General features: G+C 33.1%; 1 protein-coding gene and 1 long non-coding RNA gene across 2 annotated transcripts; one reads left to right on the top strand and one right to left on the bottom strand.

Moving 5' to 3' along the window:
• Window positions 1-3,780: 3,780 nt before the first annotated feature.
• Window positions 3,781-9,553, bottom strand: LOC139505159 (uncharacterized). The gene is made up of 2 exons (XR_011659579.1): window positions 8,289-9,553; window positions 3,781-4,295 (listed from the first exon to the last, which is right to left on the bottom strand). It is a non-coding gene; the product is annotated as an uncharacterized lncRNA (long non-coding RNA).
• An 11,850-nt stretch (window positions 9,554-21,403) lies between these two features.
• Window positions 21,404-22,709, top strand: LOC139505160 (uncharacterized). Its single transcript, XM_071294942.1, has one exon. The coding sequence runs from the start codon at window positions 21,477-21,479 to the stop codon at window positions 22,707-22,709; it is 1,233 nt and encodes a 410-aa protein (XP_071151043.1). The 5' UTR covers window positions 21,404-21,476.
• The last annotated feature ends 2,288 nt before the right edge of the window (window positions 22,710-24,997 follow it).

Below are 24,997 nucleotides of genomic sequence, written 5' to 3' on the forward strand. Positions count from 1 at the left end.
ATATCCAAAGATCTTGTGTAATTCAGACAGAGTTTGAATCTTGTGGTGTTCAAAGACAGTTTTCAAGCTCAGTCGTTGTTGATCAAAAAAAGTAAATTCACAAAAATACTGGACTTCGAGGAAAATTCAAAACGGATAGTCCCTTATCAAATGGAAAAATCAAATGATAAAACACATCAAACGAATGGACAATAACTGTCATATTCCTGACTTGGTACAGGCATTTTCAAATGTAGATTATTTTGATTTGAACCTGGTTTTATAGCACTAAACCTCATACTTGTATTACAGTCGCATCAAATTCCATTATATTTACAACGATGCGTCAACAAAACAGACAGTTGGTAAAATTTTGAAAATAGGGGCAAAGTGGTATTCAGGGTTGAAAAATCAAAAGTCATGTTAGAAATTATTTCAGATCAAGACTGTTTTATCAATAGGATCAATGGTTTGAAATTACTAAAACTCACTTTTCAGTATAACAATATCATACTTATGTAGAAAGATGACCATGAATATTTATGTTACTTTGTCTGATTGCAGCAATACCAACGCTACTTGTGAGGTTTAAATTTGTTGTCAAGTCCTGATACTGTTCACCATAACAATTGTGTAGTCAGTTTTGCACCTTCTGTAGTAATTGTATTGTAAATAAAAACATAATTTCATTACGTTATATCAAATAAAGACACATTAAATATGTGACATCTTAATCATTGAATGTACTAGGTATATTGAATAAAATTCTATATGCAGTTTACTTTCATCAACTTACATACGTGTCTTTCGAAAATGTCTGTTTGAAGGATAAGCTAAAAATAACTGAATGCTCTTTATGATTTTAGAAACATTTAAAATATATGATAGAAAATTTATAAAACAAACGATTCTGCATTCAAAGAGTTGTTTTTTCATTTATAAAGTAATTTTGATTTTTCATTTATAAAGCAATTTTGATGTTTCTATTTAGAAAATTTTAATGCATGTAATACACGTGTAAACTTAACTTTCTGTTGACCATATTCCTGTGGTCGGTTTCAAATTTGATGATTATGATGGAACATGTTCAGAAATAAGGTATCCATATACGAAGATGACTTTCTTATGTACGCAGTTTTCGTCACAACATATACAACAGATATAAACAAATGTCCTTAGAATCGACAAGTAATAATGAAATAGAAGTAATGCAAGAAAGGTTCACACAAAACACCTGGTTCCTGACTTTTTTTTCTATATGACACCCGACCACACCACCACTGCAGTGTCCAGCTATGACAAATTCGATGTTTTTTCTCATTCATAATTTAACCCCAAATATTCTTTAAAAGTAGGTATATAAACATAAAAAAAAGTATTTCTAAAAGGGTACTATCGAAATACGAAACTGATTTTACTGTTTTGATATTTTAACATTACACTTCTTACTTATATATTTAAAATACCAATTTGGAATTAGAGAGGTAGGGCCAATTTGCCGATGATTTTTTTCACAGAAGGGCCAATTTCAAAAAGTGCCGAAAGAATGAAATTTACTATAAAAACAAAAAATAGAAATGCTTATTGATATCAATATCTCGATTTACATATATTATGACATATGTGACCAAAAGTTAATTTGACCCAAAAAAAGGAAGAAAGTCCAATATGCGGATTTTCAGGTGTTTTTAGGTGAGAAAAACAGGGAATCCCCTCAGAAGGACATTTCAAACCAAAAAAAAGTTATGCTTTTTACGACTGTTGTTATTCATACTACTTGTTCCCTCAAAAATGAAATTGGTTTAGAGTGTCCTTATTACATAAAAAACAACTTTTTAAAGAAAAAATTGTAACATCGATAAATTGTACCGATATAGCTTCTTAATAAGAGATATACTTATAAGCATCGCCGTAGCTCCAGTAGTAGAGCACAGAACTACTAATAAATGATGGCTTTAAAGAAAGGGTTCGAATCTCGCTCAGAATATTTGCATTTTTTGTGTTGTTATATTAAATTTTAATGTTTCTATCATATTTTTTCGGATGTTTGCTTAATTCATAGAGTCATTCTGGTTTATTTTGACTATATAGTTTACTAGTTTATCATTTTACATGTACCAAAGAAAAAATAATGGATTGCTTGTTGTGTGCATTCCTAGACGATCTATACTCTTGACTTACTTTCTATTCATGTGGTTACATTTATTACATATATTCAAGGACCAACTGCCGTCAAACTGATGTAGGGGCCTGTACATAACCAATAACACGAGAATTAATTATATAGCAATGAAACCTACATGTTGCGGGTGTTATATACACATAACTTAAAATAAGGCCATTGTATACAAGTTTCAAAACAACACAAACTATTTTTCGAAACCTTTTTTGAACATGGTATAATATGTAACAAATGCAGTCAACAACAATTGTGTCGCCAATTCACAAAACTGTTTAGATACTAGTACTGAAATTTTTACCACCGTCCTATACCGGTACCTTAGTCATCAGAAAATAAAACAACACAACAGAACAATCAATTACACTACAAATCGTGAGTGTAGGTAAAACATCAAGAAGCTGTTGCATCTGTATCACAACGAAGGTCCGATTTGTTAAAATGACAGAAAAGGCAATATAACATGTGTAAGTAACACAGGGTAATCTATGACCAACTAACGGTAAGATGTTCTCGGGTTAAAATATATACATGTAGTATCTTATCTTATCTTATAGACGATAAAACCTTAAAAGACCAGGAAAAGTACAGATATACATATATTTAGAATGAAAAAATCAAGATTTGAATTTGTTCCATGTTATTTGGCTCCTTGGCATGTTACGTGGTATGGCACCTTGCATAAAGGATGTTAGGCCACACCAAATTAATTAATAGTTCTTTGAGATTTTACCCAAAAAAAATGGGGCGAGCGAGCGAAATTTAAATTTATATTTTTAAATTCTTCGCCTCAAATTTTGAAGAAATATGGAGCGAGCGATATTTTTTTTCTCTCAATTTTTATATCTTTTACCTAAAAGAAGCAACTGAATTTTCAACTCACTTAATTGAAAGGGGACATAATTTGATGTAATTAAATTATCTCCCTATTTATATGTATTTCAACTTTCTGCATTCTTTTTCATTTTGTTTTGTTGTTTGTATAATTAACACTGCACAAATATACACTTTTGAACATATTTTTTTATGCATGAACTTTATATGGCTATCTGCTTTTAATATGCACTGCTTTCATCTGTAGTATATGCACCTTCTGGTCCTTAGACACCCTCTGTAGTATGCTAGCTAGCTTCTTGTAACATAACTGCATAGTGTGTGTTTTGTGTTTATGCATATGGATCACTAACCAGTCAATCCAAGCACAGTGGAAACTGGGGGTTCTAGCTAGTGCTACTTTACAATTAAATATCAGATCAATGTTTGAGGCCCAATCAATGATATCAGAGTAAAGTCTTTTGTGGCCCAGTGAGCTGTTTCCCAGACAAGGGGACAGGTTTATCAGGCATGTGTAACTCATTTTGTGAGTACCGAAAATGCATTAATTCCACTTGGTTTTGAATTTGATGCCTCTTTAGTAGCAGTAGATCCATCATCAATTGTGAACTGCACATATTTAAAGGTTAGGTCATTACATATTGACCATACCATATTTTCGTCAGATATTTCGATACTAGAATCATCGAAACTGTTCGACTTACTTATTTGTATGGTTTTAATATTAATAATCTCACTTTGTGCATCGCTACATCGTTCAATGGCTTCTTGTTATAAGAGAGAAGACGTTATTAAAGTCAAAATATATTTTATTGGCGAAGTAAGATCATGGCTTCTGTCGGTTACCAACCCACAAACAAAGGGTCTTTGGGCAACCGTAAATAAAATGCAAATAAAATAGATAAATAAAATTCAAAATTCAAATAAAAACTAAAATGAAATGAAAATTTTGAAATAATGGGGTGCTGAATTGAACCCTGGCAACAGATGTCCAAAATCAACATGAGAAATTTCGTTTGAGGTGAAAATAAAGATAACCTGGATTAATGTTCTAAATGAAATAATAATACAGTGATAAATCAAGTTCATCGGTACTGGTGCAGCCTATAAAGTCCGCCCTAGTGATGAACTCTTCTAAAAGACTGTCATAACATTATTTATCGATTCACTATGACTGTTAATCCGTTATCACTCGTCAGATGGACGGCATAATGTGGTTAATTGTGTTTATAGACTGGCGAAGAGTTGTAAATCCAGAAGCCGTGACAGGAGTTCTATGTTGAGGTTAAAAACAAGCAGAAATCTGTAAAATAAGACATAAAACAGCAGTATCGAAAAAATATAAGAGGAGGGATGGGTGGGTTTACAATAATTATGCGTAAAATAAACTCAACAATCTGACCTTAGATATATATAGTTACTTCCTAGCAGACCGTGCATTCAAAATATTGTGAGGAGTGCTTTAGCTGGTAAAATTGATATGCCGTGTAATCGAATTAAGACATGCGCGTTACATTGACCTGTGCATGAACTGTAGCAAGTCTTGTCTTCCTCTGATAACGTGATTTAACGGTCAAGCCCTTTAAATCGAATTATAAGAGAGAAGACGTTATTAAAGTCAAAATATATTTTATTGGCGAAGTAAGATCATGGCTTCTGTCGGTTACCAACCCACAAACAAAGGGTCTTTGGGCAACCGTAAATAAAATGCAAATAAAATAGATAAATAAAATTCAAAATTCAAATAAAAACTAAAATGAAATGAAAATTTTGAAATAATGGGGTGCTGAATTGAACCCTGGCAACAGATGTCCAAAATCAACATGAGAAATTTCGTTTGAGGTGAAAATAAAGATAACCTGGATTAATGTTCTAAATGAAATAATAATACAGTGATAAATCAAGTTCATCGGTACTGGTGCAGCCTATAAAGTCCGCCACTAAACAAGTTCAAAAACACTGATTTCACAAAGAATGTTTTGGAACTTGTTACCGCCAACCAGTACCATACATTGAGAGTCGATATAACAGATAACTCTGACTGTTATATTGTGTAATAACAAGAATCTGACCGCAGTAACTACTAGCTAACAGATTCCCGAAGCCAATAACCTACTTCGCCGTTTGATAGACAATAAATAGATGAAAATAGATAATAGCATAAATTAAAATTGTAACTTGTATAAAATTAGATAGCTTTCAAATCTGACAAATAACATATTCCTTCTCACTGTAGTTTGGTTCAATCACTTATTTGGAATCTTGTGCTTGTATTGCAATCGTGGTAACATTTGAACAAAGCAAATTTGACTAAGGTAACAAATCTTGGAGAAAATCAAATCACTTATAAGTTAGGACCTATCGTATAGAACGGTTGTCCGATGTCATGTTCATTTTAGTGGATTACTTAATATTGCAGGGCCCTTCAAAAATGAGCATACGATTAGTTTATCTCTTTACTTAAAGTGCCCCATAACACTTTGACCTTGCTAAAAAATTGTGATACGAAAATGTATAAGAGAACACAAAAATAAGTAACTACAAACTTCCGAGCAACAACGAAGTTTTGGTGATTGAAAATCCCACTTTCCAAGCACGCTTTTGGAAACATGAAATATCTTAAATTGACAATCAATCAATAATCAGCTCTAGATTGGTAATTTACAATATAGAAAAATAAATAAAATTGATATGATAACAGATAAAAAATATTTGACTTGCCAACTGTTATATGTATGTTTGTAATCAGATATATGGTTGATACTTTTTATATTACCATTGGCTGAATTCTACTTTTACTATCAGAAAATAAACTAGAAGATCTGACATGAACTATTTTTAAACTTAATAGCGTGGTCGTAAACAGCTATATACCACCTTACAGCATTCACCAATAAACATAGTCCATACAGTATAATAGCAACAAAGGGTCCCGGCAAACAAGAAAACAAAGCCATATTTTAGTATAAATCAATTTAAACGTACAACAAGTATAAAAGACTGCGACACACTACAAGTTTGTGAGAATTTATCCCTACCGTAACCGGGGACATTGGTTAACAACGCAAAATGAAACAAAGTTGAGGTAGGTTTAACTCATTAGCTAGACACAAAACACAATACACAACTAACAAATAGACTAAAGACACCCACCTAAGAGTACTCGCAGTTACTGAAAGCATGTTCAGAGTCAATTCAAACTAGTTAATGAATCGTGTTGCCTAGACAAAAACTTTTAAAACTGAGGTGCAGTTAAGACCCCCCAAAAATTGGCTCTAAAAATAGCCGATGGAGAATAAGCCGTCTTAGGGGCGCTCGTCAATACGGCATTAAAACTTTTATCGTGTAATATTTTGTTTTGTTTGTTTAATTTTGTTTTTGTTTATTGTTTTGTTTTTGTTTTGTTTGTTTTTGTTTTGTTTTGTTTTGTTTTGTTTTGTTTTTGTTTTATTGCATATCATTAGTATGGCGTTCGACAACAATTATTATGCCAAATCATTTATGACTGCTTACAAAAAACTAGTATTCTCTAATAAACGTATATACATAAAATTCCATGTATAACTGTTCACAGTATTTAACACAATTACGTTGTTTCTCTTTCAGATAACAAAAATCGTACTAATTAGCAATTTTATAGTCTGGGATATACGCAACTTTAATATCTATACTACAAAAGCAATAAAATCAATGCATCACCTAACTAATTTGAACTGTTCTTGACCTCTGTAATGATATACATAAGATTAAAGAAAACTATTAACCCAGACAAAAACTCGCTTAAGTTGTAAATTTTTATATCAACAATTTTCAGACGATAATTTATCAGAGATCTACGCATCTGGTAATACAGTTTGTAAACGTAACTTGCAGAAGTGTATACTATTTCTGCTCTAATCGTTATTAGTGTTAATTAAAAGATTATAATTGCCAGTGAGACAACTATCCACTTGAAAGTACAAATGAAGTAAATGTAAGCAAATATAGTCAACCTTACGGCTTTCAACAATGAGAAAAAACCCATACCATATAGTCTGCTATTAGAGGTCCCGACATGGAAAATATAAAACATTTCAATCGAGAAAACTAACGGCCTAATTTATAACAAAGCAGTTTACGAAAAACAAATATGACAGACATAGACCAACGAAGCCTTTTTCCAAGTATAGTAGTAAAAATATCTTGCCTTGCTGATCAATTTTCTAAAATTTGAGGCTAATGGAAACTTTAAAGTTAAAAATGCCCAAGTGGATCCCGAATTAATAGCTACTAGTTCCACTCATATGAAAAATCCAATATAAAAGCTAGTTTAAACAAACCCCGAAAAAAAACCAATAAAGATTCGTGACTTGAACGTCAAACACATGGCAATACTATTTTCAGCTTATGTAAATATTTGAAAATCAACAATTGATTATCTTGTCCATTACATGTAACATTTTATTTTTCTGGGCACGATTAAAACGTGCGCAAAAAAGGTTTATGAGTCATGACGGTTTACCCTTGTGCAAGACCTTAGTTTTGATCACATTATTTATACATAATACAGACAGGGCATGAATGATTTGTTGTGATCATGGTACATGAATAATATCCATAGATCTAAATCAACTGGTCCCCAATTACAAGACTGTGAAATTGCTTTCCTTAACCGAAACAGCTCGTTTCCAACTTATGACCTGAACCCTGCTAGCTCCAAGTCTTCTTTGCTCTCTTGCCTAATTAAAATTGGTTGTCAAATAAATATCTGATATAAAATGCATCATCATTGATATTTTGTTGATGAATTTTTATATACCTGCGAGATACCATTTATTTTTATATTTATACTTTATATTAAGTAGTGCAGATTTAGTTTCTGAAATTAGTGAAATGAATCTCTCTTTTATAAAGATGCGTGAAAATAAATCAAATTTAGGTATACTTGTGGTCAGAGTGATAAAAAGAGAAAAATGTAAAAATTCCTTCGTGATATATACACATACTAAAAATATGCACTGAATATAAAATGACTTGCGGGACTATACCTTCTCAGTGTAATTATAAAATAAATCAATGTTGAAATGTTTTCTAATCGTGGTGAGATATATAGATAAGAAACCAATTAACTAAATCAATCTTATTCTTATTCGTGGTATGGTCTCTCATAGTAAAAAGCAATCCGGATCAATATAGTATCCGCCATTTAGAATCGTTTTCTTATTATGCTCGAAATGTTACTACTCAAATCAATGCTAAAGCTAAAAATGTCATGTACTGAATTAGTTACATTAAAATTAAAGAATAAAAGATGTACCTTTTTTATTGATGTATTTAGATAAGGCATACTGCCACTTCTCTGACTGACATACATAAAAATGATCCTGCTGATGAATGAAATAATCCTAGATAACAAATTTCAGTTTCTGTTTCCGATGCGTAGCTATTTGACCTCACAGGTGGCTAAAGCCGTTTTCTTTACCCCAATTATATCACCTCTTTTAACGCCTTTACTTCTCAGGCATCATAAACCTTACAATAAATGTCAATATGAACAAATATAATTAAAATAATATACAACTATACAAATCCTTGATTTTATACACTAAATAAATATCAAAATGTGTGCAATGAAATTTGCATTTATAACCGAAAAAACAATCGGTTATAAAGACATTACTTCAAAATATGAATGAATATTATTTGAAATAAATATTAAATATAAATATCAGAGACATATTGTATTATATGTCGCTGTATACATGTATGTGCAACGCAATTTGGCTGACTGAAAAATAATCGGTTATAAAGACATTACTGTAGCTGCCGTATCAAATTTTATCAACTAGTTTCTTTTAACGGATGCTCAACTTTGAAATATAATTTACGATTTACTGCTGTCCTAAACACGTTAAAGAACAATAAATGATACCATAAATTAATTATTGCATTTGATGGTGTTAATGTCTCACAAGAAACCCCATTATTAAATAATAGTTAAACATACCTGATAATGGAACATTACCATTTTAATCTGCATTACGAAATGTAAATTGAATAGAAATACCTGGAACCTAGTTTTCATATTTTAATACCTCGATAAAAAGATACAAAAATATCAATATAACTGGAATTAGAAATTATGCGAATCAAAAATTTATTATACAATCATAAAAATAAATTAAAATAAATTCGCTCGTATTATAATAACTTTAGACAAAGATTTGTATACTATATATAAATCCTTGCTTTAGTAAATTGTCCAATAATTTATGAATTATCAAATTGAATGTGACCGATTTGAAATTAATTAATCAATAATCAGTTGAAATTGAAAAATTATTAAGATAAGTATTTACAATAATTATGCGTAAAATAAACTCAACAATCTGACCTTAGATATATATAGTTACTTCCTAGCAGACCGTGCATTCAAAATATTGTGAGGAGTGCTTTAGCTGGTAAAATTGATATGCCGTGTAATCGAATTAAGACATGCGCGTTACATTGACCTGTGCATGAACTGTAGCAAGTCTTGTCTTCCTCTGATAACGTGATTTAACGGTCAAGCCCTTTAAATCGAAATATAGTTCCCTGAATGTCCGACATTTTGTTTGTGTTGCCGTATTTTTTAATATGTATGCCTTGTTATTTTTGTCTGAATGTTTCACCACAGAAACAATCAGCACGATTTCCATCTTTGCAACTTTTTTTTATCAGAATCAAAAATATGCTTGACAAATGACAAACACTGCATATTTTCAAACGCTTAATTGATAAAGATTGTTTTTTAATACCGGAATCGAGTTCGTCGAAAATGCGGATTTATTTTCGACGTGCGGGAATTTCATTTTTATTTTTATTTTTTGGTTTTGGCAGGTGAGGTGCGGGAAATTTATTTTTATTTTTTTATTTTAATTTCGGCAATTTAGGTGCGGGTTTTCCAAAGAACTATTAATTAATTTGGTGTGGCCTTAATAATAAAATAAAATCAATATTAAAAAATCAATAGCCTTGGCCTTGTTTTTGTAGGAATACCTGTTCAAGGTATGAAAATAGATGATGTGACGCATTTTCATGTACTATAATTAACATCTATCGAGCTATTCAAAGCATGATTTACCTATCTAATCGAATGAAACAAATCGACGGCAAATTGGCTCTACCTCTTTCTCTAGTAACGTGAGGTCAAAGCGTTGTGGTAAAGCATACATAAAATTTTAAAAGATCTTGATTCTACCAAACATTATTCTTTTTAAATTATAAAATTTGTTGAAATAAATAGTTTGCTCAGCTCTCTTTACAATATCTTAAAATCAATACAAACTTTGCAGTCATGTACCTAAACAGGTACAAATAAAAAAATAAAAAAATTATAAAACTTGACATGATTACATAATAGTCTCATAACTAAGTTTATTACCTTAAACGCAGATAACAAAGACGTTCTGATAAGGCAAACACCGTCCACACAGAAAGCACAAGGGATATTTTGGTGTCTTGTTGAAATTAATTGTAATATGCATAGATATCCTAATTCATCGTTTGAAGCACACAGCCGAAGTGAACAACGTTCTATTGTTTATAGGGGACATGCTCCTGACCAGTATTCTCCAACAGGACATGGTTATGGCGGTTCAACACAGTATGGAATGTCAAGGGAAATGCGGGAAACATCTTTTGTAAATGAAGAATATAGGCGCAATCCACAATCAATCCAATCTATCGACCAATATCCAAATGACAGCTTGGACCATTCGTATCACCGTGATAACACCCAGGCAATAGAACCACCAGGTATGGGTAACCCATCTACTGGAGGACCGTTTGTCGAGTCACCGTCATCTTCTTCAATGGACGAAACCCAAGTGCAAACGACATCCAGTGAAATGATGGAAAGGGCTTATGTAAATGAAGGATATATGCATAGACCACCATCAATCCAATCCATCGAACAATATCCTACTAACAGAATGGACCATTCTTATCACTATAACAACCCCCAAGCAATGGAACAACCAGGTATGGCTAATCCATGCAATCATGGTATATATGTTATGCCACCTTCTTTTCCTACAATGGACGGTGCACGAGAGGGGGAAAATAATAAGCATCGAAAGACAAAACGAGATTCAATTCGTGTTATCCTTACCAGAGTTTGCTCAGCTATATTGGTTATCACAGACTGTGTCTTTGACTGGATGCAGTCTAATGATATGACAACACCCTCAGACATTATCTCAGATATTTCTGGTGTTAACGGTTTTAAACCACAACCGAAAAAAGAATGCACAAGTATAGAGGATATCGCAGAGAAGTATAAGTATTTTACCATTGCGGGAACAGTTCTGTCAGTTATCCAACTGGCTAATATCATCTTCCAGATTTACAGTGAAGTAAAGTTCATGAGGGATAAAAAGCAGGCGGTTGAAGGCAATGATAGCGCTCAGAAGAAAATGAGGGATAAGATTTTGAAATATCCTAAATAAAGGCAACAGTAGTATACCGCTGTTCAAAACTCATAAATCCAGGGACAAAAAACAAAATAGGGGTAACAAACTAAAACCGAGGGAAACGCATTAAATATAAGAGGAGAACAACGACATAACACCGAAACGTAACACACACAGAAACGGACCAAGCATCAGACAAAACACCACGAGAATAACAAATATAACATGAAAACCAAATACATGAATTTGGGATAGACAAGTACCGTGCCACGTCTGATCTCAATATCTCAAAAATAAGAGAAAACACAAACGACTCAACGTTAAAATGCAACACACACAGAAACGAACAATAATATAACAATGGCCATCTTCCTGACTTGGTACAGGACACTTTTAAAGGGGAATAAAAGTGGTGGGTTGAACCTGGTTTTGTGGCATGCCAAACCTCGCACTTTAATGGCAAAGTTAAATATAACATTGAAATGACAACATAATATTACAGGACTACAATACAAATAAATAGGAGAACATATTAGACAAAGAAAAACATGATTAATAGATAACAAAAAGCATCAGGTTTAAAATTCAATACGCTAAAAAATTACTGGATGGTAGGACAGAAACTCTTTATTCTGTTTTATTCATAGAAATTCCACAAGGACTTCTTCTCCTCCGTTACCAAGATGCGTGTGTATCTCTTTGTGGCAAGGATTTAAAGGGTAAATATCTATCTAAACGTATTTGGTCTGCCGCTAATGGAGGTATTGCACTTTTGAACAATGCGTTTCGGTATCTTACATGCTCTCTAATGTGCGAAGAAGAAGTTGAGGAAGATGACAAACCCGGTTGTTGCAGCGGTGGTGGAGGAAAGTGTGTTGGCTGTATAAGATGTCTCTTCAAATGCCTTTGTCCCTGTTTATGCTGCTTCCATCGGTATGTTAATTGTTTTACATTAAGCAAGTAAAAGAATATTGGAAAAAAATTGTGAACAATTGATTTGAATTAAAAAATGGTTAACAATTAATTTGAGTTAAAAAAAAAAAGATTAGCATTTCATTTGAATTAAAAAATGGTTAACACTAGATTTGAGTCTAAAATTCTCCTGATAATCGAGCTCTGCTAGTATTTTTACATCCATGACTTTTATTTCATTGTTTTAAGGGTTTTGGAAGAAGTTAGCTGCAAAAAAGCGGTTTATTGTTCTATTAGAGCTTTCTTACAAATTGACGAAAGTACGGTACGTACGCCTGACGAATCATACGTAAGACTCGTTTTAGGGATCCTTTATTTTGATATATTTAAATAATATATACATAGTCATGGAACCTCGGACCATTACCCTACATGTAACGACAGTTATTTAATTAGATTTGTTTTTTTTAGATATATAGGATTTCGGGACGTACAATAGATTAAAATATAAAACCAGCAGGTGGAAGGAGATAACTTTACAAAATATCTTAAATATATGGTAGTCAGAAGAAATAATGCCCCTAAAAACTATAAAAAAAAAAGGGCTCCAACCCCCTACCCGCTATTCAAAATTACAATATTACATTGTTTAACCTAAGAAAATATCAAAGGAAATACATTGTCTTCTTCCCTTTATACAGAAAAATAAGGAAAAAAAAACAAAAAACAAATACTTCCTTGATTCAATATTTGCAATGCCAAAATAATAAAATGAAGAAAAAAGATGATCTTCATACTATACCGTATGCTGCTATATGATACACCGGAGTTAGGCTATCTCCTATGGAACGTATAATTGCATTTTGCCTACAGTACTGAACCTTCATGGACGTTGAGTGACATCTTCGCGTCTATCTTTCAAGTATGTGTACTGTTAAATCGTCATTATAAAATCCACAACATAAATGATGCAAATTTGTAGATTTATTTTATTGATATATATTTAGGTGTTTAAATATGTATGTTAATGAACCAAAGCTCAAGGGCAGATTTACGGGGGATTCGCACAAAAGTACCTCTACTCAACAGACACATTCCTAGCCCCTAATTCTAAATCTTTTTAAAAATTTATTATATACAATTAAGTCAAATAGAGAGAGAGAGACGGTTTAATTTCCAAAACACCCAAGTTTCTCGTTTTTGCTTTGAGTGTAAGGGAACAATTCACTTCCGAAGAGGGATGCTTTTTCCTTTAAAAATATTTTGATTCCCTATTTGACCAAACAAAAATATTGTGGTCTTACGGTCTTGCAGATTACAAACAAAAAATTCTGAATCCAGATTTTACATTTACCCTATAGTGTAAAACTTTTGAAAAAAAAATTTGATTGATAGCGTCGAAAAACTAAAAAAGAAACAAAACATAACCCCTTCTCTTTTGAAGTTCAATGGTTGCTCCCATAACTTGTTTGTTTTTTTTCTTTTTTCCATATTTAATACTTGTTTAACAGTGTGAACTTTGTAACGTTCATATTAAACTGAAGTTGCAATTAAAGTTAGAGTTTCACATTTGTCGCCTGCGATCACAAGAGTTACATTACCTTTTTATGCCCCACCTACGATAGTAGAGGGACATTATGTTTTCTGGTCTGTGCGTCCGTTCGTCTGTCTGTTCGTCCGTCTGTCTGTCTGTCCGTTCGTCCGTCTGTCCCGCTTCAGGTTAAAGTTTTTGGTCAAGGTAGTTTTTGATGAAGTTGAAGTCCAATCAACTTGAAACTTAGTACACATGTACCTTATGATATTATCTTTCTAATTTTTAAACCAAATTAAACTTTTGACCCCAATTTCACGGTCCACTGAACATAGAAAATGAAAGTGCATGTTTCAGGTTAAAGTTTTTGGTCAAGGTAGTTTTTGATGAAGTTGAAGTCCAATCAACTTGAAACTTAATACTCATGTTCCTTATGATATTATCTTTCTAATTTTAATGCCTAATTATATTTTTTATCTAATTTCATGGTCCATTGAACATGGAAAATTATAGTGCGAGTGGGGCATTCGTGTACTTTGGACACATTCTTGTTTAACATTTAACATAACATTAATAGAAAAAAAATTAACACAAAATCTGTTTCTTAACGTAACGTATCGGACGTAAGTGTATTTGACACTATTTTTCTTTGTTTTCTTATATTAAAAGCGTGTATTATTTACGATATGCTTATTTTTGAAAGATAAATTTGATCTAGAAAAGAACGCTTTTTGAGCGGATAAAACAAAGACTCTAAATTTTTATTGTGGAAATGAAATACGTGCTCCCTTTACGTTCCTTCGTACCTTCCGTCAATTTGTAAGAAAGCTCTAATATATCTTTTGAAGTGTTTATACATCCCTGACATATCTTTTTTTTTCTTTTTTGTTTGTTTTTATCTTACGCGTACAACATTAAAAAATCGCACCGTACGCACCAAATCATAAAATAAATGATATGCTCGTTGCTATGTACCTCGCCATCATGAATGTCAGTTGAACAAAATAAAACAAAATAAAACAAATATCCGTTTCCAGTCTATTGAAGTTATTTAAAAATTGAATATGCTTTCATTTTATTAACTTATTTACCTCTGTCAAATGATTATATAAAAGATATTGCACATTTTTCGAGAGAAGGTAAACGTTTTTAGTTGACGTGTTTGATTTCTACGTTCTTAAAATCAAACCATATAACAATCGTCGCAACTATATATGTTTAACCTTCTTCCTTCTTGTTGTTGAATATACTTCGAAAGAAATTGCAGCTTCGCAAAATTTTAGTACGAGTTAAAAATTTAATTCAAATGTTTAATTCAAAAGAAAAGATTAAATAAAAATAGGTTGTAAGATTACATTATCAATACCGTACAACCATAATAGCTTAATGTTGGTGTCTGATAATAGTATGACCTTCTATTATTACATTGGTTGCAATGAATTACATTGATTTCCCAGTTAGATAAAAACCGATAATTTCACATGTGAAATAAACGTGGTTATTTCACTCTCTGACGTCATACAACAATAGCCGTTGTCAAGACGTCGATAACGTCGAAACAAAACATGCGTAGGAAAGACATATAGTTCCTTACATTTTCTACATTTATTTCATAAAAAAAAAGCAATTTGACAATGTAATAAAAAGTATAACTAATCGCCGTATTTGAATATCAAAAATAAGACAACTTGTGACCGAACGCCGCTATGGATTAAACTCGTGCTGCGCACATCGTTTAATCCATGCGTCGTTCGGTCACGCGTTGTCTTATTTTTTGATATTCAAATACGGCGATTAGTTATACTATAATTAACAGTACAAGGTATAAGATTTGGGTAAACAAGTGTACTTTTTTGTAGATACGAATGCCTTATGTTTAGCTGTTGGATTTGTGTTAACAAATATTCTTTTTTGTAGATACGAATGCCTTATGTTTAGCTGTTTGATTTGTGTAAACAAATGTTCTTTTTTTTAGATACGAATGCCTTATGTGTGGATGTTGGATTTGTGGAAAGAAATGCATCTGCGATATGTGTCAATGCTATACTGAACCGTGGTTTTGTAAGGTTTTTTGTGGAATTTGTACTTTTCACTACTGTCCACTTGTGGACCCTGAAAAACCAATGGGGGCTCAAAAATGTTGCGATGTGACAAGCGAGTGTTGTAACTGTTCAGATGGATGTTCTGATCTTTTTGATTATGAACCACTTGTATTTAACACCTCCCTTGCTACAGTTTTTAATTTTCTGTATGTGTTTGTGTATTTTGGGAACATATGCAGCGTGTTTTGTCTTGAGTTTGATTATCCAATCATTGAAAGTATTATCAATGTGATACTGTCCGCCGTGTCCACCGTGGCCACCACAATATTTTAATGAAAACATGTGGCGAAAAACTAAAGCTGTTTTTGGTGTCAGTAAATATGTGATAAATGACAAAACAGTACACTGTATTTATTCCCTATTATAATCAGACTATAGCATATATTTATCTTTTAAAAGTAGAAATTTGTATATTAAATTTTTTTTTTAAATAAAGTTTGAACATAAGGAAAATATAAAATAACGTATCATTTTTCTGTTTAGTTTAAACATATTTTTTTTACTCAAAGTGAAATAGATTGGACACGAGAAAACCATACTCATCTTTCTGTTTAAACATTTGCCCTGATATGTCTTTTGTTAAACAGAACTACATTTTTTAATTATATATAACCTCAGATGCGAATTCATCAAAGAAACGTCACAAAACGATACTTGGGGTATAACAAAAAGGACAGCATTATACAGATGTTATCCCAGTATAACCTAAACTACGAATATTGTTCCTGGCCGAAAATATGCATATGAATATGAGGCAGGTTTTACCAAAATTATTAATAAACACATCTTTGTTTATTCTTTTAGATACCAGACACAGGAATAACACTTTGGTCATCATTATTATAAATACGTCTATCGAGCTAAAGAAAAGTACATCTTTATAAACAGTATCATTGTAAAAATCCTTATGAAAACAGAACTTTTAACCAAGTATTGCAGTTTGTATATAAAGACAACAGTAGTACAGTGCTGTTCATTGGTCATTATTCGATGAAGCAAACAAATCCGGGAAACAAACTTAAGGTGGTACCCAACATCTTCACTAAAATAAATTTGGCTCGTTTAATTTTCATAAAATTTGGACAAAGTATTTAATTTGACCCTTTGACAAAAAAATAAAAATTTCAAAAAATTTTAACCAACCGTTTTATCAGAAAAATTACACTGGTTATATAGCATTTTGACAAACACTTATTTTGATCATTGGGAAGCTTTATATTTCTTTAACAACACAACGTAATTTAAACGTTAAGCTGATTTTACACCTTAACCCGAAGAAAGCACACAACTATAAAAGAAAAACAACGGAACAAAGCAAACGCATACATACGTAGAAACTGCCATATTTCTAACTTGATACAGTACATTTTAAGAAAAATAATGGGTTTAACATTGTTTAATGGCTTCCCAAACCTCCCACTTATATGTCAATGTTACAAATACCGATAAAATGACAAGCGTCACAGGAATGCAGTACAATCAACAAAACTCAGCACAGAGAAATACATAAATAAATAATATAATACTATATTACAACATGTAAAATGCACAACGGACATTTCCTAAGAATTTATGACAGCACACCACTATCCCATTTTTAAACCACACTTCCATATCTGTGACTTAACCCTGTTTAAGCTTTATCAAACTCCCATTAATCATGTATATGAAAACACGGAAATATTACATTTGTTTTCCATTTTACGTTGGTTGGTAAGATCTAATGTTAGATTTTGTCAATTTTATAGTCTTCTTTTTTAATTTACCTTGGTGTTCGATGAATGAGTAAATATTTCCCTCCGCACCAACTCATCATAAATACAAGGATTTAGATTGTGAGCATTAGACTTCGTTTCGCCTACAAAAGAATCATCGGTGACGAAACCCAAGACACTCACGAAAATATCAAACCGTATGAGAAAAGCACAATCATTAAAAAGAAACCAATGAAACAACAACATCAAGAACAGGGAAATTGACAATCGGTGTACAATTCGTATATCAACACAAATCAATATTACTTTGTTAGGAGACGATTGCCGTTAATTTCTATAGTTCTGAGATACTCATCTTCTCAGAAGGACGTTATAATTTGACTTGTTCATGTGTATATATTACAAGAGACAATAGTAGTTCAGGCTTTAATGAATTCTATTAAAATGTGCTTTCAGTCCAATTCATAAACTTGCAGCTTTACAATGTAAATATTGACAATTTGTATAATACAGATATTCGAATGTTTCGACATTGATATCATTTGACTTTTGAAAGTGGTATAGTAATTATCTGTGAAGTCTAGATGAATCAATGAGATATGAACAAAGAATAATGATTATAAACTCATCATATCAATTGTGTACATAGGACGTGCGTGTTTTCTACAAACGTCTCATCAGAGAAGCTCGAAATTCTATTACTTTTAGAAGGGCTAAGTCAGGCTCGAAGTTGACGAGCATTGAAGACTAAAAATGGCGCTTATATGTCTTCTGTTACATCAGGAATTCGTTGGGACTCAACTGAAAACAGTGGGGTTGTGCTGGGTTCAAAGACACACAAGGGTAGTAAAACATACACACATTCTTGTTTGAATTGATTTACATTTGTCATTTCGGGGCATTTTAAAGCTGACTATGTGGTATAGGCCTTGCTCGTTGTTGAAGGCCGTACGGTGACCTAATTTAAAAAGTTGTTTCAATTGCTGTGCCATTTTGTCTCTTGTGAAGAGTTGTCTCATTGGCAATCACACCACATATGTTATAGTATATATATAAAACTACGTTTTTGTCAGAAAAACATTCATTTTAAAATACTGTGTATATCAATATAATACCTCCATCACACTAATAGCGCACTACGATCTTTGATAAAAATGCAAATTTTGAAAAGCGTAGTGCGATCGTGTATATCGCAGTAAGGTCGTGGTGAGGGCTTTCATGATCGTGATGAGCGGGGATCAACTTTGAACATGTTCAAAACAATCGTAGTGCGTTTGCGGCGAAATCAGGTCGTAGTAGAAGCGTAGTGAGAGCGCAGTAAGATCGTGGTAAGATCGCAAAAGTCGATGTACCATCGTAGCGACAGCTACGATCTCACAGCGACGTTATTACGACCTCACTACGACCATCACTTTCTCACCGCGATCCAACTACGCTTCCACTACGACTATACCACGTTTACACCACGTCGTTCAAGACCATAGTACGATTCTAGCACGCCCATACCGTCCTTATCACGCTCTTCTTACGACCTGACTACGTTCATACTACGACCATCATGCATATCGTCATTTTCACATAAAATATATAAAAGCTCTCTAGGTTTAGTTTGTTTGTTTGTAATTTGGACATCTTGTCCTTTTTCTCTAACGGCGCCACAACCATGCTTGGCACATCTGTGTCATCCCTGGTATCGTTTGCTAAAACATCGTCATTTGAGCTTGATGGACCAGCAATAGGTTGTGATTCAGGTTGGATTGGTCGGTCCGACATATCTGCTGTATCAAGATTCGTTACTATCAGGGCTCCCTCAGCCTCAACATCTACCCCTACCTCCACACCCCAAGTGTTCTGGTAGATTTTGGTGGCATTACTGTGTTGTTTCCGAGAAATCTACGTATTAATCAGAAAAATAAGGAATGGAACAGTATTTATACGGAACACGATGTTGCCGTTATTGCTAAGAACGTAGTGAGATCGCGGTATGAACGTTGTATAATCGTAATAAGAACGTGCTATAATCGCAGTAGAAGCGTGGTAAGATCGTGCTGCAATCGGATAACTCGTGTTATGGTCGTTGGGAGAACGTGAGGAGCGTAGTATGATCATGATAATCGTAGAAAGAGATTGGTGAGAACGTGGTTTAATCGTAGCGGGATCGTTCTAGAAGCGTAATGAGGATGTATTCTCATCGTGAAAACGACGAAAATTAACATTTTCATGCCCCTCATACCGCGACCTCACCACGATCAAGATTCGTTACTATCAGATCTGCCTCTTCCTCCTCTACCCCTACCACCAAGCCCACGAGTTCTTGTAGATTTTGGTTGCATGACTGCGTTCTTTCCGGGAAACTCTACGTATCAATGTGAAATAGAAGGAATGATACAGTATTTATATACGTCGATGTTGACGATATATTGCTGGGATCGTAGTAAGATCGCAGTATGAACCTGGTATGGGCGTAGTGTGGCCGTGGTAAAAGCGTGCTTTAATCGCAGTAGAAGCGTGGTAAAATCGTGTTGCAATCGAATAAATCGTGGTATGGTCATAGTGATAATCGTGGTGAGGTAGCAGAATAAGCGTGGTGAGAACGTGGTATAATCGTAGCGGGATCGTTGTTAAAATGTCTGTAAGTCGCAAATACTTTTCCTGACAACTCGCAACAAATTGTGGAATTGTATCGCAAATACACCAAAATAACTCATAATTCGTAATAGACCGAAAATAGCTCGAAATAACTAGTGTCAGCTGTCAAACTGGTCGTAAATATTGGCTAAATCGCAAAGACTCACAAGAAAAATTCAGTTCAGCTACTTAAAGATATAAGGTAAAGGATTTAGCCATCTTATTAAAGTAAACTTGGTTTGCATATAGGAGATGACGTAAAAACATCTGCTTTTGCTGCTATAGGGTTTCAGCAATTCACTATTGGTTTTTTTATATGTTTTAACTGATTTATGAGTTTTAAACATTGAATAATAATAAATGTTAATTCCAACTAACTAAAAAAAGGGACTTACTTCCCTCAAATTTTTAAAGGTTTAAAGGAGAATTCTGTTGTTTCGTTGTTTTCCTCTTACAGTTGATGCGTTTTAGTTTGTAACCTGGATTTGTTTTCTTCTCAGTCGATTTATGACTATCAAACAGCTGTATACTACTGCTGCCTTTATAGTCCATTGTTTCATGGTTAAAACACATAATTCTTCTAGTTGATGACAATAGAAAGATAAACCCTACCTTTTTCTTTCTTTCAAAACGGTCATTTTATCAGGTTTTAAGTACTTCTTTTTTTAAGTTGCTTTGCTAGTTCAGTATTTTTGTTTATATCCTGAATAAGGAAAAATAGAAATTTTGATGAAATTTGACAAAGCCGTACGTCTTGAATTAAATCACATTAAAGCTCATAGGCGGATCCATTGCTTTTATATGATGTTCTTTAGAACCATATTTTTGTTGAAATAGTTTATCATATCATTTTCAAATTTAAACCTTGCACATGGAATCGTTAACCCAGTTATTTTATTTAAAGTTAAAAAAATATATAAAAACTCGTAAAGTATAAGAAGAATTTCAAACTAACCACTTGTTATTATTATGCAATATTGTTGAATCTTGTACATGTCATAATACTACATGTAGTTTAAACCGAGCGATAAGAAGTATTACCTTTGACTCAAATCACAATTATCTATCACGTCTCTTCTATTTGACAAAGTTCAAAATCTTAAAAAGACAAAACGACACTTTGATACATAAATTCAATTCAGTTCAGAGAAGAAAGGAGCAAAAATGGATAGGCGTTTTGATCGAAATTCCTTTGAATCATATGAAGCTCACGAAAAAACAGTTGAACGTTCTTTCGGATACCGGGGAAATTCGGCTAGTTTCCCGTCAATTCCACCAACGTACCAACATCCACAAGGATTTGCCCATAATACCAGCGTTCCTTCTTTTGAAATTAGCGGTAGGAGTGTAGAAACATCCTTTACTAATAGGGGATACATTCCGAGTACATCCCTCCCTGCAATAGATGACCGTTATCCAGAAGTGGTACCACATGAATATTCTAGAAGAAGGTTGGCCATAGAACCTCCACGAATGGCAGCACCTATTAACCAGCAACCAAGAGCCATGAACCAATATCCGTTGAATGGAATGGATCATTTCGATCGTGCAAGTGTTTCAACAGTAGAACTACCCGAAGATGAATTTTCTAACAATTCTAGGCGAAGAAGAAAGACTCGACCATCATCTTTTCCGCCGGACCAAACAATGAGTAGAGGTGATGATGAAGAAATTCCAAAATTGCAGAAGAAGCGAGAGTCGCAGAGAGTCATTCTGACAAGAATAGTTTCAGCGTTGTTTATCGTGATGGATAGCGTCTCTGACTGGATGCAGTGGTTTGATATGAAAGACCCTCCTTTGTATGTTAATGGAACCTCCAAATTTGACAACTCCGGGAAAAATTGCACAGACATGGAGGACATAGCCCACAACTACATGTATTTCACCATTGCAGGTACAGCTATAGCTTTAATTCAAATTTCTAATATTATCTATCAGATAAGAGGCGAAATTGTGTTTAAAGAAAATCAGGAAAAGAAAAACCTGAGAAACTTGGAAAAGCGGAAAGGTATCCTCAGTTATCCGAAAAAATTCCTTGACGGTCGAACAGAGACTTTATATAAATTGATATTAATTGAAATCCCGCAAGCTATTCTCCTTTTACGCTATCAAAATGTTTGCTTACCGAGCTGCAACACTGATGTATTTTACGATGAGAAACATCTGAAAAGAAGGATAACTGCTGTAATTAATGGTGGCATGGCAATGATTAGTAATATATGGCGTTATATAACTAGTGCAACGTGTTGTGAGGAAAGTACCCTCATGACGCAAACGGTGCAAAAGAAGAAAAAAAGTAGTTGTTGCAGTTGTTGTAGCTGCTGCTGTCCCACTGAATGTTCCTTGAAAGGATGTATGAGATGTTTGTGTCCTTGTTGTTGTTGCTTCTACACGTGAGTATTATTCTTTGTATATGATGCTTTCACTGATATTGTACGACTTGACCCTGTAATGAAGAAATATAAAAGGTGTTTTATAAATACCTTTTCAAAACAATTATCCCTATTCGAGCGCCGTTAGTGTGGTGTAGACGAAACATGAATATGTCGTATAAATGTACACATACCATGTAATTGAAGATGGTATTTATAAGAGTAGACCGTTATTGTGGCACGAAAAAACTCGTTTTTCTTTTAAAGACAGAAATAAAAATTCTTAAATGCCATTTTCGTCCTTTTTTGTGTTGTAAACACATTTTAAAAAAAAAGACAGGTGTTAATGTATTTGTTTTCGGAGAAAACTGTACTATGTATATTAAGCTCCGACGGCATCAATTGTTAATTGATGCTCGCAAATTAAGTACTGGTATTTGTAACCATGAAATCACCAATTGATGTCGCGTAGCTTCAAATACAATATGTAACCCGGAATGTTTTCTTCTCTATCGATTTATGAATTTCGAACAGCGGTATACTACTGTTATCTTTATTTGTTATCTCTATTCCATTAAAATGACAGAAAACATCAAATTTATCATCTGTCATACGTCGTCTGTGCATGCGTGTACGTTTCTATAACATCAATTGTGAATATCGATGATATTTGTGTTTATTCTTGTTCTATTTAAGATATGAATGTTCGAAGCCATGCTGTTTATGGGGTAAGAAGCTTGTAATTGATGAATGCAAACCTTCTTGCAAGCTCTGGTCATGTGATTGTAACCTGTGTTGTATCGGTGTACTATCTTGTTGGGCTTTGAACGATCCAAATGATGAAAACAGTGGACAACAATGTTGTGCTTTTAAGAGAACATGTTGCGTAGAGTCAGAAGAGGAAGAGGAAGACGAAAATTACTTATCATCTACCGACAATGAACCATTCTTCCTTCATCGTTATTTAGGAGCTTTTGTTAATAGTGTGTACCCATTATTATATTTCATTAACGTTTGCAGTGCATTTTGTGTACTTTTGAACACTTTCATTTTTGATATTTTATCTTTTATCTTGCAAACATTATTCGATAGATTTGGAATATGAATAACTGTTATATTTAATCCCATAATTAACTTTTATGGATTTGCTGTGATTATTTAAGAAATAATTCATGGAAGCCATAGATTGTTGGAAATTTACACATGGCCTGGGCCGTGATATTCGAATTTTATCCTGAGCGTTAGCGAGGGATAAAATTAACGAATATCACGGCCCCAGGCCATGTGTAAATTTCCAACAATCTATGGCTTCCATGAATTATTTCGATTCTAATAGGACAAATACGGTCATTAAAAAACTGAAGCGAGGGAGGGTATGCTGTGTGTGTGGCTGTTCTTTTTTACTCCCTGTTAGATAAAGCTCAAATATCTTTATAAATATGTAGCTTGCGAAGTTTATTTCTAGAATAACTGCTGGAAAAAATCATTTTAATTCTTTAAATTCTCAAACCCAACATTTGCCATTTTTAATTTACATGTTTTTCTCGTAAGCTTCCGTCAAATCCAAAGTCGACATTTTGTAACTAAGGAGCCGCCATGTTGACTTGCTGAAATGAGTAAATATGCGAAAAATGCAATAGAATAGAAAATAAAACAAAACCTACCTCAAAAATTAGTTTTAATACAATAGCATACGAATTCCGATGGTTCACGTCACAGAAAACATTCAACTTTAGCGGTTTCATTTGTATGACGTCATGTTTTGAAATGACTTAAACGCGCCAAAAAGATTAATAAACTTTCGCGGAATTTTATTTTATTTTTATTTTGTTGATTTCCCCGAGCTCTTGTGCATTACTTCCTTTTATTATGCATACGAATAAGAATAAAAGTTATTCTGTCTTTTTTTAATTGCACTTTTTAAAACAATAAAATCGGCAAAGGGCCTGCAAATAGGTTCCAATACATGTAGATTTACGTGGGAAGTATATTGTAACAGCCATTACTATGTATATCTCTGAGTCTGCGCTAAGTATATTTTATCGAGAATTTTATCACAGTGTTGTTCACAAAGCTAAAGAAGCACGTCATATTAGAATTTGTTATAAAGTGTATTGATATTCATGTATTCTTATCTTGAAAGATAATCGACAAAAACATATCTTTGTGATGACGATGGTTACCCTAGCTCATTATAATGATGTAGTCTTGAAAATGCAGCTCAACTTTTATGGTCATGACATATAAAAAGATTTATTGAACTCCATAACTCGGATCATGTCCATTAGAAATAGCAAAAAGACAAATGAAATC

The sequence above is a fragment of the Mytilus edulis genome, unplaced genomic scaffold (assembly GCF_963676685.1).
Source record: "Mytilus edulis unplaced genomic scaffold, xbMytEdul2.2 SCAFFOLD_757, whole genome shotgun sequence".
NCBI lineage: Eukaryota > Metazoa > Mollusca > Bivalvia > Mytilida > Mytilidae > Mytilus > Mytilus edulis.

What these genes read in the sequence shown, in the direction of transcription:
- LOC139505160 (XM_071294942.1), top strand. Translation starts at nt 21,477, where the DNA reads ATGGATAGGCGTTTTGATCGAAATTCCTTTGAATCATATGAAGCTCAC.